Raw genomic sequence first — 14,911 nt, forward strand, 5'->3', positions numbered from 1 at the left:
AGTAACAAAACGTTTTTTTAAATACAGGGATAAATAATTGGAATTTTAAGTGAGCGCATGCATTTTTGTGTATGCGTGGGTACATCCACACAAACACACACACAATGGGGAAAGCATTTTGAATTGTTATTTTTACATCCCTGGCAACCCCAGAGAGCATGGCATGGCTCTTGGAGGAGGAGCGGCTGCGTACAAATGGTTAGCCAAATATAGAAATTCGGAACACACATGCTCACACATACACGCACATACACATATGTATTCAAAAGATCAAGCAGCTCCCAATTCAGTTACTTATCAACGCCTCTTTAGTCAATTAAGTCAATTTGCGCATTTCCAGTTATGCTTTTGTCAATATTTGCCGTTACATTTTGTATAAACATGTTTTTACTTTGTTCCTCAAAGTGCGATTTGAAATACGCCAACTGTGGGTATGCCGTGTCTATGTGCAGGTATGGGGGCATGGAAGTGCCGTAGTGTGTGTGCGCAGCACGTGCCCGTGAAAAGTCTTGCCGCTAAACTGACGTTTCTAGCACATTTGGCTCACGCTGAATTGGGTTAGTAAACATTAATCGACTAAAAACGTGTCGAGGTGTGCAAATGAAGTATACGATTTCATTTCAACTTATTCTTACCTCATTCGTATTTATTTATAATATACATAACATATTTCATTAGTACTGACAATATATATATATATATATTGCTCATTGATATTTATATGCATGTAAACGCTGCTACTCTAAAGTCGAATTCAGATTGCAATTTGAAGATAATAAAAAAAAAGGAACCTATTTGGTAAGGAGGTTTCATGGGTTTACGGGTTTCAGAAAATCTAATTTTGTATAGTCTTACTAAATTCTACAATATGTCTAGAATATTGCCCCAAATTTAAGTTGATCCGAGTAATAGTTTCGGAGATACAGCCTTGAGAACTTGTGCGCTCGAGGCTAGCTGGGCTAAATGCGAGGATCTTAAACGCGTTTTTCCCGAAACAGTGTTCATGAAGTCGGTTGCAAGATTTCTCAAGAACTACTCAACCGATTCTCTCACATTTTCTTGAGATACAATTCTTAAAGACTTGGACGAAGGATTTGTTTTCGATTACAACAATTTGAAAAAGAAAATTTTGCGAAATTTTTTACTGAAATATTAATTTTTTTGTAAAAATGTTGGCCAAAAATACAATTTTCACTTTTCTCCTTAGTCCAAGTTATAAGTTAAGGTTTTAACTAAAACATGGATTTTTCACTTTAGATGATCCTGTAAAGAGTTATCTTGCTAACGCGACCGCATCCTTTTTCCGAGGGGTCACCGGAAATGGCGTCTTAATGGCCGAGTTTAAAATATTTTTTTCCAAAAATTTCAGCATTTTTTTGTTAATAGTGTATGTTTGTGATAATAAATAATACTAATAAAATATTTAATTTTTTATATGAGAAAAAGTTTTGAAAAAGGCTGTTTTTACCCCAGAAAACCCATATAATCCCTTAATATATTCGCTTTAATGGTGATTTTTAAAAATTGCAACTGTTAGTTTAAGCTAAACGAAAGAAAACAAAAACAGTTTCAAGCACCGAAATCGGTTATAATCGGTTTCGAGAGAACTATAGAAATCAGTCGCAAATCTGGCAAAGATAATCACCAGGCAAACTCAGAATAAGCGTCCCCTTACGTTCTGAAGGATGATATTAAATACAAATTTTCTTATACGATAAATAAATCTCAACCTTTACATATGTATGTCTACAAAAATATTCGAAAATCGAAACGATTATTTTTAAATACATAACTAATTGCACGAACTGATTTTAATTTTTACTTGACCACCCTAAACGATCGGAAGTTTAATTTATGAATTAATATAGAATTTTTAGAAGGTGCATTTCCACAAACATTCTCACTAGTAGTTATGATCTGGCAACTTTGATATACCAGCTTTTGAAGCTTTTCCACTCACAAGGTGCTTGTATATGCTTAAGCTTTTTTAATAAAGCTTTAATAAGAAGCACACTTCTCACCAGTATTAACATAAGTCTTGCAAATGCTATTCATACAAACAGCTGTAAAGCTTTCGCTGAGGTAAACAGGCCAGAGTAAGGCCATTGGAAATAGCACTGGAAAGTAAGGTAACTTCCTGGAGCGAATCAGTCCATATGAGAGAAATGTTAAAGGATATGACTTCTGGTACAGTATTCAAATTATGAAAACCCAACTGTTGAAAAAATATTATATTTTTTATCATTTCTGTTCAAATATTCTATTTTTGTTTTAAATTCAGTAAATAGTCAAGTTTCAGACTTTTTAAACATACTTTGAATTTAAGTATAGGGTATTGGAACTAATAAATAATATTAAAAAAAACTAAAAAAAGTTAGAAAAATGTATTTCAAAATTATTTGACATTTTTTATATTATATAATAAAACAATAAACAATTTTTCAAAAGCGTTTGAGATTAAAAAGAAATTAAAAGAAAAGAAGATTAAAAAATATCTTAAAGAGGGTTTCAGATTTTCTGAAAACTGCAGAGGGTGTGGAGCTTTTTCAAAAACCACATTTTTGCAATGGACATGAGTGTCCAAAACATCATTTCAAATCAAAAGTCAATAACACAATGCAACACTGCCCAAAAACTCACAAAAAATACTATCACAAGGTATTAGTACTGTTCAATATAGACGACAGTAAGCTTTCCAATTTGCAATTTTTTCATTTTGTGTATAGTAAACATGTTTCTAAGAAATCACTCGACTATTGAATATTGTTTAATAATTATACATAATTGTTGAATGAAAGTAAGCGGCAGCATAGTCACTGGTTAAAGTTATAATAATGATTCAGAGCTAGTTCTATTAATATGGATTTCCCAGCTTCCATCTGCACTCAAAAAAATAGTTCATATTCCCTTAAACAGCACTTTGCATCGCCTTGATACTACGTCTGCATCATGTGATGAAACATCACTTCATCACCCACACTAATAATTGAATAATTAAGCATATATTGACACACTAAAATGAGCATGTACGTAGTGTATACACAATTTAATTCATGCTCCAAAATATCAATTTTTCATGCGTTATATACATATAAACAGAAATATTCGCTTATCAGCTGTGGAGCGCATTTCAGCGAGAGCTCAGCTCAGAGCAATTGAATACCCGTATATATGCATATATTTTCAAAAGTGAACCACAGAAGCACCAATACAAAACGGGAATACCAAAGTACCATATAATGAGCTGTAAATCAAAGCTCGCCAAACAACTTTCAATAACGCGCTGGGAACTTCAGCTCTACTCAGCTCAGCTGTGGAGCGACGGTGTTGGGGCTTTCGCTGACTTCCAGTGGCGACTCTAGCAGGTGTGTGAGCGCGCTGTTGCCAAGAGCAGAAGCGAAGAACGCAACAACAACAATGGGGAATTGCGAGCACACTGGCGAAGGTGAAGGCGACCAAAGCACCAGCCGCTGAGCAGCGTGCGAGTAGCGGTGAGACTGTGGCAGTTACTAAATCGACGTGCTGTTAATAACAACGCAGCGCGCGTGTGGCAACAACAGTTGGCAAATTTATTTAGGAAAAATTTTTTTAAATATATTTCTTAGAGTTTATAACAAAAACAAAGCGCATTCGTTTACTTATTCGAAAATCTTGTTTTTGGAGCTTTCCGCCGCGCGATTTCTGGTAAATTTTCAGTGACTTTAAAGAGAACACATACTATATTCGTGCTTAAGTCATATGCGTACATATGTAACTGTGTTTATTGGCGTTGCAACGCGCGTTGAAGTGAAAGTGACGGTTGTGGACTTGTTGTTTTTGTTATTTTTTGCGTTTTGTTCTTGGGTTTTTCGCAATCTAAGCTAGATTTTGATTATCGCTTTGACCCAACACACAAAGACTACCTCCAAGCGCTGATAATCAACAGTTTTTCCGGTCTACTGGCTTCATTGTTCAATATCTCAGTATCTTGACGAAACTGTTATTCTTAAGTCGAAGAGGTCAATTTATTTCTGCTGACCTTAGTAAAAAATATTTTTGCGCTCTTCCGCTGCCATTGTGTGCCTTACTTCTAGTATAATATACTTATTTTGCATTGGATTATCTGCTCACTACTCAAGCACGCACTCACACTTGTGTTTTCCCACGAACAAATATGCACTTGAAACCACGTATGAGTATTTACTATTAATACATGAAACCCATTTGACCAGAGAAGCTTCTTAGAAAAAATATAAAACTCATAAAAATACATACATAAGACGAATATTGATAAACAAACACTTGTTGTTTTTGTTTTCGAGATTTTTATAGTTTTGTTGACTCTTTTGGTCGAACAACTCAGTACTCATACGCAAGCCTGTTTTCCAAAGCAGCGGCATTTATTCTACTTTATTTTTGAACACTAAATTAATATTTGTGTTTTTGTGTGTACCTTATTTCTTGCCTGAATCCACAGTGTTTAATAGCATCTAAATCGATCTACGAAGAGAAGGATTGAAAACAGGTCCTCAACAGCGACAACATGAGTGCGGTCGATGCGGTCTTGAGCTTTAAACGAAGCCCCGACGAGGACTTCTACGGAATGCTCAACTGTGATGAGAACTCGTCGGTAAGTTTCTAGGTTTTGAACTATTATTGCGAGTCTAAAGTTAGACTGCGCTTAAATAAGAATATCAATAAGAATTTGATAATAACTACTAATAACTGTCTGCCCCAGTTTGAACCCTGATAACATGTTTATGGATCGTCAAAATCAAAATGAACCGGTGAGAATTTGGTCAGTAATAAATTTAAATCTCATTTTAAGCTTTTAAAAGAAACAATATCTTTTTTCTTACTTAAAATCCATTTTTCTTCTATTGTAAGTCTTCTGAACTGGAAATTGAGCTATTAAGGCCTAGTCTCTGACCAATAGTTCTAAAGTTTTTTCTAGAAATAATCTTAACGGATAAATATTCGTCTATTAACTTGATTTGGCTTTTGACTCCGTGTTCATAAATAATATGTGCAGGCAGCTTCTTGGAGCACCCTTTCTGGATATTATCCATATAACTACTATTCATATATGTATCTACCCTTTCACCTGATGCATTACAGATTTATCTAAAAGATTGCCTTTAAATTCTTATTTAAATTGTATACAATTTGGTAAAGAGTGGTTTGAATAAAAGATTAAGTCCAGCAGATCAACTTTAGAAATAATTGACTTCCTAAAAATCTTGCAATTATTGATTCTGTGGTGATACTGAGATGATACGTCCACAAGCATTTACAAGCTTTTAAGTGAAAAAAAAAACATTTTCTTAGCTGTGATCTCAAACAATTTGTGGAAGCTTTTTACCCCATATTCCAAAACCAAAACTCGCATAAAATGATTTACAATTAGTTGCGCCGTGAATTTCATTAAATAATTATGAATCCCTTTCAACTTGAAATTGCTGATTTGCATATAGATAACTCATTTATTCAGTAATTATAATGCTTTTGTTTCCTGGAGGCGTATTGTGTGCTCCGTTTCGCTGTTTTACGGGTCTAAAATACCTTTTCACACTCGAGTTGCGCTCAATAATGACTAACGACGGAACGATTACAACCCTGTTAAACACAGATATTTGACGCTTTATTGTTTGGTTGGGAAAGCAGGAATTCTACACGAGGATGTGAAAGATCCATGAGTTTAGCAATAACTAAAGTTTTCACTCGATTTAGTACTTAGAAATCTGTAAGTTTAACGATTGTGTTTACCTCAAATTATCTTTTACAGAAACCCTTTTTATATCAGAAACACTTAAGAAGCCCAATCGAATCCTTTATCTGAAAGTCTTTAACAAATTTCTGCTGTGCCTTCAACCAATAATTGAGATAAACTTAAATCTTCACACCGCTTCTTTCTAATTCATACTAGCAAAATCGAATACAAAAAGAATTTCCTGCCGTATACGAGTATTTGCAATTAGTTACCGTAAGCGCATTGTGAAAAAGTTTTCCTGCAGACCTTAAAGGTATGACATTGAAATAAGCATTTCGAAATGAAGTAAGGTGAACGGTCAAGTGAAGGATGAAAGCTTAAAAGTTTGCAAGTAGCTTAAGGGCGAAATTTCATCAAAGCCAGAAATTATTTTCGAAAAGTTGAAAGGAAAATTTCCGAACTAAATGCTTCAGAGAATATGCGGGTACAAAGAAGCCATTAAATGCGAGTATGCCATAAAATAATTGGAAATTATTGAAAGCATGCTGAACACATAAGAAAGTTCAATATGGAGGACTCTCGCAATCCCACACATATTTGAACAGGTGCAGATGACCTTTAAAGCGTCTAATCACGGTTACATACAAGTGTGTTTCTGCCTTTTTTCAAGTGAAGTCATTACGACCACTACGAGTATAACTAATTAGATATAATGCTTATTTTCTAAGGCTTTTACAAGTATGAACCCGAAGCCTTAAGTACGTATGGAAGGTACATATATTCAACAACAAAAATTTTCAATGAAAAAATAAAAACTTAACATATTAAATGGAAACAATTAGTATAATATTATGAAGGTCATAAAAAGGTAATCAGTCCTGCCCTCTTTCAGGTAATACTAGGTTATTAAAAATAATTAAAGTAAGCGTTAGTATCAATGAGTCTTATTCACGAGTGCAGGAACACACCTAACACGTCTACTGGCAATGACCACCCATTCATATTATGTTTTTAGCCGACCAATAATCACCAAGAGACTCTGAGTTTATACGCGGAAACTTTTTTTGATGTTGACAACATCTAATGAGTCGACATTATGAGTTTTCGAGAGAAAGGTTCTGTGGAAGATTTATGGTACTTTGCGCATTGAAAACGGCAAATATCGTATGGAACGATGAGCTGTATGAGATATGTGACGACATTGACCGAACTAAGAGACAGCGGCTACTCTGCATAGCCACTGTCGTCCGAATTGGCGAAAACACTCCAGCTCTGAAAGTACTCGACGCAGTACCCGCCGTGGGAAGCAGAGGAAGAGAAAAACCTCCAATCCCTTGGAAAGACCAGGTCGAGCGGACCTGGCCAAACACCGGCTATAACTGCGTAAACGGTGTTTACGCCAATAAAGAAGAAACAAATTTTTTATCCTTATTAACGATTTTCCAAAATATTTCGATTATATTGTATATTCAATTGAAAGCAAACCAGAGCACGAGTAAAGCCTCTACAACAAACTACGAGTTCGTCCAGCAAAAGTTTTAATGTGTAAACACAGAATAATTGGGCCATTTGTAGATTTTAGAAAGTGTAAGTCCAATTTTTCTCGATTGTATACCCAATGTAATGAAAAATAAAGTCGTAAAATTGGAACCCAATTTGTAATAAATTGATAGATAATTGTATTTAAGCTCCTAAGCAAAGCTGCTGAATGCGTTCAGCGAGAGAAAAAGGGTTCGTTCAATGGAAAAACGAATTCCTATCCTGAAAAATACCAGCATACGGTTAGTGATAAATGCAGAAAATTTCACAAGGAACATGGAACGATGTCTTAGGCAGCGATCCCGAACCAGTTTATCCCATGGGAACAAAAAAAAAATTTTGAATTCGCAAATATTTTACAAATTAATTAAGATGGACATAAATAAAATATTATGAGTATGTCTGGACAACTCTGCTTTGTATGTATTAATATTTAAAACGTGCTTTTGCCTCGATTCAATTTACAGGAACACAGGTGCGGCGAATTTGTCACAATAAAACTTGTTTGTGATTCACTTTCAGCTGGCAAAATTGCGGGCATTGTCTCACTTTGATTTGGGTCTGTGCAACAATACGCGAATATGGTGAGCTCGCACTTTGCCAGACGGCGGAATTAAAAACAAATACGAAAACAATTAATCGTGATGTCCGTAATACCGGAGACGGAGAGTAGTCAAGCAATGGAAAAATTCATTAATTTTCAACAAAACACTTAAAAATTCTCCATCAATGCAAATATAATAATGCAACCCTGGATAGTGAGTCCGCTTCTTCTCTTTAATTACACAATAATGGCAACTGTCTTAATGAAATTTATGAAACTTATTGCAATGTTTATTGTTTTTATTAGTTTGTGGCCGCTACTGCATTTTGCCTGAGTACTTTCGCGAATTCGCTTCGGGAGACAGCACTGATTCACAGGCGCGGCGCAAGCGAAAACTCTCCTCCGTTAAAATATCAAAATCGTAAGCATGCGAACAATTAAATTCGCAGATTCCACTAATCACGGCAGCTTTAATGGTTCTCGATCGTAATTTACGCTTTAAGTTTTATTTGTTTATTTTATTTTATGTACAGTTATACTCTTAGAATCGTACTAATTGCACCTCCATGTGAGAGATACCTACACAAGTTCATGTGTTGTTTCATGTGTCTTCTGGCAATAAAGTGCAACTGCGTAACTTACGACCAATTCTACAAGTATTGTTGCACTTTTATGGTTATTGCTGGGCTATCCGAGTTTGTGAGCTACAATTTACAACTATTTATAAAGAATAAAAACAGAAAATAAAACTATTAAGATTCAAGATGCCGCAGTTACCCATACCACAGATACGTGAATGCGGTTAATACGAATACGAATGCAAACAGGTGCCGACGATTAGTGAGGTTAGACTGTTGTGAGTCACTTTTAGTCTTAGTTAGTCGGCACAATAAAAGCACTTCTCGATTATAATTGTTGATAATTAGTTTTTTTTTCAATTGCCTATTTTTGACAGATCACGCGTGAGTGGTGTCAAGCTGTCATGTTATTATACCCTGAACAGGGTATATGAAGTTTGCCACGACACGTACACTCGTAACACTCAGAAGGAAGCGTCGGAGACCCTATAAAGTATATATTTAAATGATCAGTATGTTGAGCTGAGTCGATTTAGCCATGTCCGTCTGTCTGTCTATCCGTCAGTATTTATACGAACTAGTCCCTCAGTTTTAAAGATATCGTTTTGAAATTTTGCAAACGTCATTTTCTCTTCAAGAAGCTGCTCATTTGTCGGAACTGCCGATATCGGACACATATATGTATGGAAAACTTCTGTATGGAAAACTTTCGCATTTGACGTGGTGTCTTCACGAAATTTAATATGATTACTACTTAAGGTAATAACATAATCTCCCAAAACATTGTTCAGATCGGATTACTATAGCATGTAAACTGAACGATCGGAGTCAAATACTTGCATTGGAGACTTTTTCAGTTAACGAGATGTATTTTGCAAATTCGTCGTGGTTTATTTTCTAAGGCAACACTACATAAGTTGAAGAAATTTTGCAGGTTGTATAACAAAGCCATACAAAACGTCTGAAAAATCTATTTTTTTAATAAATAGCCTTATTGCTTCCAGCAAACAACTTGGTTAAAAAAACTAGTAAAATGTTTACCTTTGGATGAAAACCGCTGGCTGGTGACGTTTTACTTACATATTCGGCCTGCTGACTGTACTATTCGCAACACCATCACCCATCTTGAGGCCCAGCAATTATTATTGGATAATATTCGGCCAAATAGACCACGTCCAGCACGCACGGACTGACGTATGGAACGACTTGGCGCATTTTACGTCGAGATCTTAAATTAAACAGCTTGTGCAAGAACTGAAGCTGCTCGATCTTCGCAAGCGACATCGTTTCGCTCTATAGGCTCTTGAAAAGTTCCAGAAATTCCGACGTATTCTAGCCAAATGTTTTTCAGCGATGAGGACCATTTCTGGCTCAACGGATGTGCAGACAAGCAAAATTGCTGCATTTTTGACGAAAAGCAACCAGAAGAGGTTTAGGCCTGTGGAATCATCGGTCCATTTTTCTTCAAAATTGATGCGGCTAAGACCGTACCCGACTATTTGAAATTGAAGTTCGTGATCTTTGCGACATGTGCTTTCAACAAGACGTGGCGCTGTCCCACACATCCCATCAATCTATGAATCGCATCAAACTATGAATTTATTGAGAGAACACTTCGGTGAGCAGATAATTTCACGTTTTGGGCCGATCGATTCGTTCCAGAGTTATTGAAAATTGGACTCAATGGAAGGACCATCTGAGACGTATCCGTGGCCGAAGAGATAATCTTCAAATAAATAAATGCCAAAGAATATTCTCTCGAATGATGATAAACATTATCCATTAAATTTGAAGTTTCTGTGTTTTTTCTTTAAAAAAGTAGGAAATTACCCGAATGCTCTAATAGTTCTGTAGTCCACTGAACACTGGCCTTCAAAACATTGGACAGAATTCTTAATCAAGAAGGCTTTATTATTATTTACTTATTGGCAGTTGATATTAAAAGAAAAATTTTAAAAATTCTGTTGTGTATCGATTGAAAATTTAATAGAATTCGAATAAAAGTTAGAAAAAACCTTCTTATTAAATTAAAAAAAAAAAAATATTTGTAAATAGTGCGGCATACAGTTACTAAATACTGAAGTACAGTTATATAACAAATATCGTTTTCTCCATTTTGCACTCGGCTCACTCAATGAGTTTATATTGTGGTAGGCTAATACACACGCAAATATATTACATTTGTGGCTGTAATTAATATTATAACATAATTTGGAGTGGTAACTAGGCTTTCAATGAGTTGCGCCAGCTCGGTTTGTACTCGTATACACACATAATAGCTCAGATTACTAAATACACATATTTACTGTTATTTATAGAGCTAAACCACAACAATTGCGGCATTGCTTTGCTAATAGACATCTAAGTATGTACGAATATAAGTAAATCTGTGACTATAGACTACACTTAGGGTCTATAGTAATCGAATAGACGATAAAGTAAATTATGCATCCTCTTGCGGCTAACTGTAATCGATGCGAATCGTTATGGTCGGCGATGTTTATCTGGACTAACCCAAATAAATACCTTCAGAGATTCAATAATGGTTTAGGTCTCAGAGGAGAGGAGGTAAAATGCGAAATCTATCGCAATCAAACATCATTAAACCTCGAGAGGCAATAAACATACATATGTATAATTAAATCTTCATTAGTATAGCTTAATAAATTTAAATTAGCACTTAATGTTGAGAAGTTACTTACAATTGATCTCTTAAAAACCTCACAACACACGACTTAACATGCGATTGGACGCAGTGCGGCTGAAAGAGGAGAATCTAAATCTTAAATATATTTTTTATAAATCTATATTTAAAATCAAGCAAATGAAAGAATGGCAGAAAGAGCAAACTCATGACGAATTTATGAAAAGAGAAACCTATCAGAGACAAAGTTTGTTCTTTGGTAAAATTCTTGAAAATCAATTTGCATTTAATATAAAAATGAACATTTTAGTTTAGTTTAGTGCATAAGGAAGCAAAGAAAATGGATCTGACAGTGAACGAGGACAAGACGAAATATCGCCTGTCATCAAACAAACACTCATCACATTCGCGACTTGGCTCTCACGTCACTGTTAACAGTCATAAGTTCGAAGTTGAAGATAATTTCGCCAATTTTGGAAACAGCATTAACACCAACAACAACGTCAGCCTCGAAGTCCAACGCAGAATAACTCTTGTTAACAGAAGCTACCGCAAGATGATACCACATTATTCGAAGATGTCAAGTGTGTATATAGGTTCGCTAAGGTTTTACAGGATAATTTGATATGAAATACATATAATCAAATTAAGAGAGTTAATTGTTATAAATCATAAAAAATAAGTCCAAAGAGTTCACTACATCTGATAGCAGTCAAATATTAATGGTACATCTAATATATTCAAACACAAAAAAACAAGTCATAAAGTACTACCAGATTTCTCTCAGCTATTGGCAAATCACAATTTTCATACACTTACTACACACATCTTTGAGCTTGCGTCCGTCCGAACATTCTAAATGCTATTTACACGCATACCCCTTGTATGTAATAACAATGAGCTTTCGATGTAATCAATATTAATGTGCACTCGGTGATTACTTGTGGACAACCAATTTGGAGACTCGGTGATAATTGTATTTGCCGGCTCGTTTGCTACACCCAAACACTTGGCCACTTAAGGGTGTGTTGTAAGCAACTAAGTGATTACTTCGCACGTACTAAATGAGAATCGAAACTATGGGACGATAAACTCAAATTGTGACAGATATTCTCACGAACCACACAGCCCCCCTACTAAATCAGCTTCTACGAATACTTGAGGTTATGTATCGTCGCCGGCAGCTTCGATTGAATTGTATTGTTTCCTGTGCTGCGCTGTCGCCGTCACTTCATAATTGACATAGACACTCTCCAATTATGGACTATTTTGCAAACTAAGTAGCTTTGAGTTAAGTAAGTTGATTACTGCAGAAATATTGTATTATATTCGCTTTTCAACTTATTCGCGTTGCCTTGAATGGGGCGGCCTTCGTGAGGACAGCCACCATTGATGTAAATGAATTGAGAGCATTGACGGCTTACTGACAAAGTTGTCAAACATCGAATGTCGAACGCTAAGAGGGGCATGAGAACGAAGCGCAATGATTACGTTAAGCGAATAGTTGGAAAAAGTGGTGGAAATTAAGTTTAGGAAATGGAATATATTCGTAAAGAGGCAACCAGTTGGGTTTTCAAAAGCTTTGAAGACAAATAAAAAGCTGTGAGGTTGCGATGAAGGAAAATTTAGAAGACATTCGATTTGGGAAAGGATTCTTATTTATTCAAAAACTAATTTTCGGTAATTCCTGAAAGTCTATATTTTTGAAACCAAGAACTACCAATTATTTCATGGAATTGCAAAGTAAGACAAGTTCAACACAAACACTCGGAACTCGAAAATATATATGCAAGATGTTTTCCTCGAAACATCAGCAGTGATTGGGTATAAGACGGTTAAGAAGTTTCAGAAAAGGACATAACAGAATTGGTCTTCACCCACTGCTTCTGAAAACTATACAATGCCTATAATGAACCATCCCACTGTGCAGTGTTTTATGCACCTTTCGTCCCCAAACTCAGTGTCTCTGATATCGTCAATTAATATGGTCATTGCGCAATATTACTGACTTCTACATTATTTATGAAATGTGAAACTGATGGCAGCACATTAATTTCCCCAAATTGCTCTGCCCCATCCCCCAACGCAAGCAGTTCACATTAGCTCTAACAGTAAGTATATACTTACATATATACACACACACTTCGGTGTTGATGGAAATGGGTATGTGTGTAAGTGTTGCCTTTCAAGTGTTTCTAATACTTTGTGCAAATGTACTTTTGTATGCTGATTTTGTCGTTTGCCAGTTGAAGGCGAAAGGCCAGCAACTCTCAAGTGAGGAAAAATTCCATGGAACTCATTGTTTCAAATTCGAAAGCTCACGCATACAAATGCAGCGCCAAACAACGAAACACTTAAGTTTTAGTGCAGACCTGGACACCGCCCCCACCCAACTCCTCTCAGCTCAGTTTCCTCACGAATTTACTGTTATTGTATCTACGAAAGTTTAAATGTGTCCATATTAAAGCGGATCCGCTTGCACACAGACACTTACAAAAGTTGGTTTTGGGTTTACTCAAACTGCATTATAGTTTTTATTGTTTTTGTTTACATTTTAGTTTTAGTCTCGAAATGTAAGTGCGATTTTAATATTATATAAGTTGGGGAACGTCAAGGATGGCAGTAAAAATGATAGTGAATGGTCGAGGGTGAAGTCAACAGGTTCCATCTTGCTTTTCTACTTCGGAAATGTTAAAAGAAAGCAATAAAAGAGACAAAGTAAGATAACAGTGCAGCACAACAGTCATACGATTGAAGAAAATTTTGGATTGAAAATATGAGCGAATTTCTTTTGAAAAATATTTCAACTTACAGTTTAAACTTTGTAAATAGTGATCGAAAAAACCAAGCTTAAGGATAAGGTTGGAAGAGAAGTCTCCTAAAAAGAGAGCCTTCAATCAACTCTTGTATCAGACTATCTGGCCACTATAGTGTCTTTCTAGCACAAGTAGTCGCAGATGCACTTCAAAGATGTTCAGCTTCTTTTAGGTAGTTATGCATCCACTCCCACAGCAAAGATACTATACAGCCTTAAGCTCGTCGACAGTGAGCTCAAAGTTAGTCAAGGAGTGTACGACGACACCAGTTGTGGCATCAAGCTATTTCCATATTAAACTTGCCTGAGTGCCTGAGTACAGCGGAATCGTCGGAAACTGTAAAGCCGATGAGCTCGCTAGAAAGGACAATCCTTCAACCAACCGAAATATTCCCCTGTCTTCGCACAGTCAGGCGCAGTATTTATAGGCCTTGCGAGCACTCGGTAAGCGTTGAGTCTTCTGGCACAGAGTATGTTAGAATGAAAAAGGTCCATGGCACTACATTTTGACTAGATTCATATGGTCGCAATGATAGTGTGCTTGTCAAAGTTGCAGGGAGCGAGATGAAGTGCAAACATCTAGACATTTTTCTTTCACTATTCAATTCTCGCCATACTAGAGTTGCAGCATCTTGACTGCCATACTTTCTGCGAACCCGGAAATTGGCTGGAGAAGAAATTAGTCGGCTCAATAAATGTATGGCTGCTCTAGGCGCATGGCAGATATACGATGGTATTTTTGATCCGTACTTAGGAGTTCAGGGCATCACAACAGACAAGCGTCTCTAACAGTCCAAGTGGGATTATTCGTCATATCACGAATATCAGCCTGTTTACCTAACCTAAGCTAAGAACTTTTTTCTTTTCATTGGGGGTGTTTTTACGTGGCGGGTCCCAAACCCAGCGCATAACCCTGGAGAGGGAAGTTTTGTCTTCACATTTTAGCTCGCCTTCAACCGGTTGTTTTTTGACTACGTGGAGGATAGTTTGCCGGAAATCGCAATCTGCTTGAGCCAGAATCGTTTTTGGCCACTACCTAGTGAATGGCGCTCAGAGAACTTTCCTCACTTACGTGAACTTCTACATGGCTCCATCCTCTGTA

At 36.2% G+C, this 14,911-nt stretch overlaps 1 protein-coding gene and 1 long non-coding RNA gene across 4 annotated transcripts in view; both read left to right on the top strand.

The window, feature by feature from the left end:
- Positions 1-3,497: 3,497 nt before the first annotated feature.
- LOC126767613 (J domain-containing protein) overlaps positions 3,498-14,911 on the top strand; it is a 41,732-nt gene continuing 30,318 nt past the window's right edge. For 2 of the 3 annotated variants that reach the window (XM_050485067.1, XM_050485069.1), the window contains exons 1-2: positions 3,498-3,684; positions 4,457-4,609. In XM_050485067.1, the coding sequence (XP_050341024.1) occupies positions 4,523-4,609 (87 nt within the window). In that variant the 5' untranslated portion in view covers positions 3,498-3,684; positions 4,457-4,522. Of the gene's footprint in view, positions 3,685-3,715; positions 3,999-4,456; positions 4,610-14,911 lie in introns of those variants that run through there. The other variant, XM_050485068.1, reaches the window with a different exon arrangement.
- Positions 7,324-10,143, top strand: LOC126767615 (uncharacterized). Its single transcript, XR_007669141.1, has 2 exons — positions 7,324-9,284; positions 9,340-10,143. It is a non-coding gene; the product is annotated as an uncharacterized LOC126767615 (long non-coding RNA).

Source organism: Bactrocera neohumeralis, chromosome 2 (assembly GCF_024586455.1).
Source record: "Bactrocera neohumeralis isolate Rockhampton chromosome 2, APGP_CSIRO_Bneo_wtdbg2-racon-allhic-juicebox.fasta_v2, whole genome shotgun sequence".
Lineage (NCBI taxonomy): Eukaryota > Metazoa > Arthropoda > Insecta > Diptera > Tephritidae > Bactrocera > Bactrocera neohumeralis.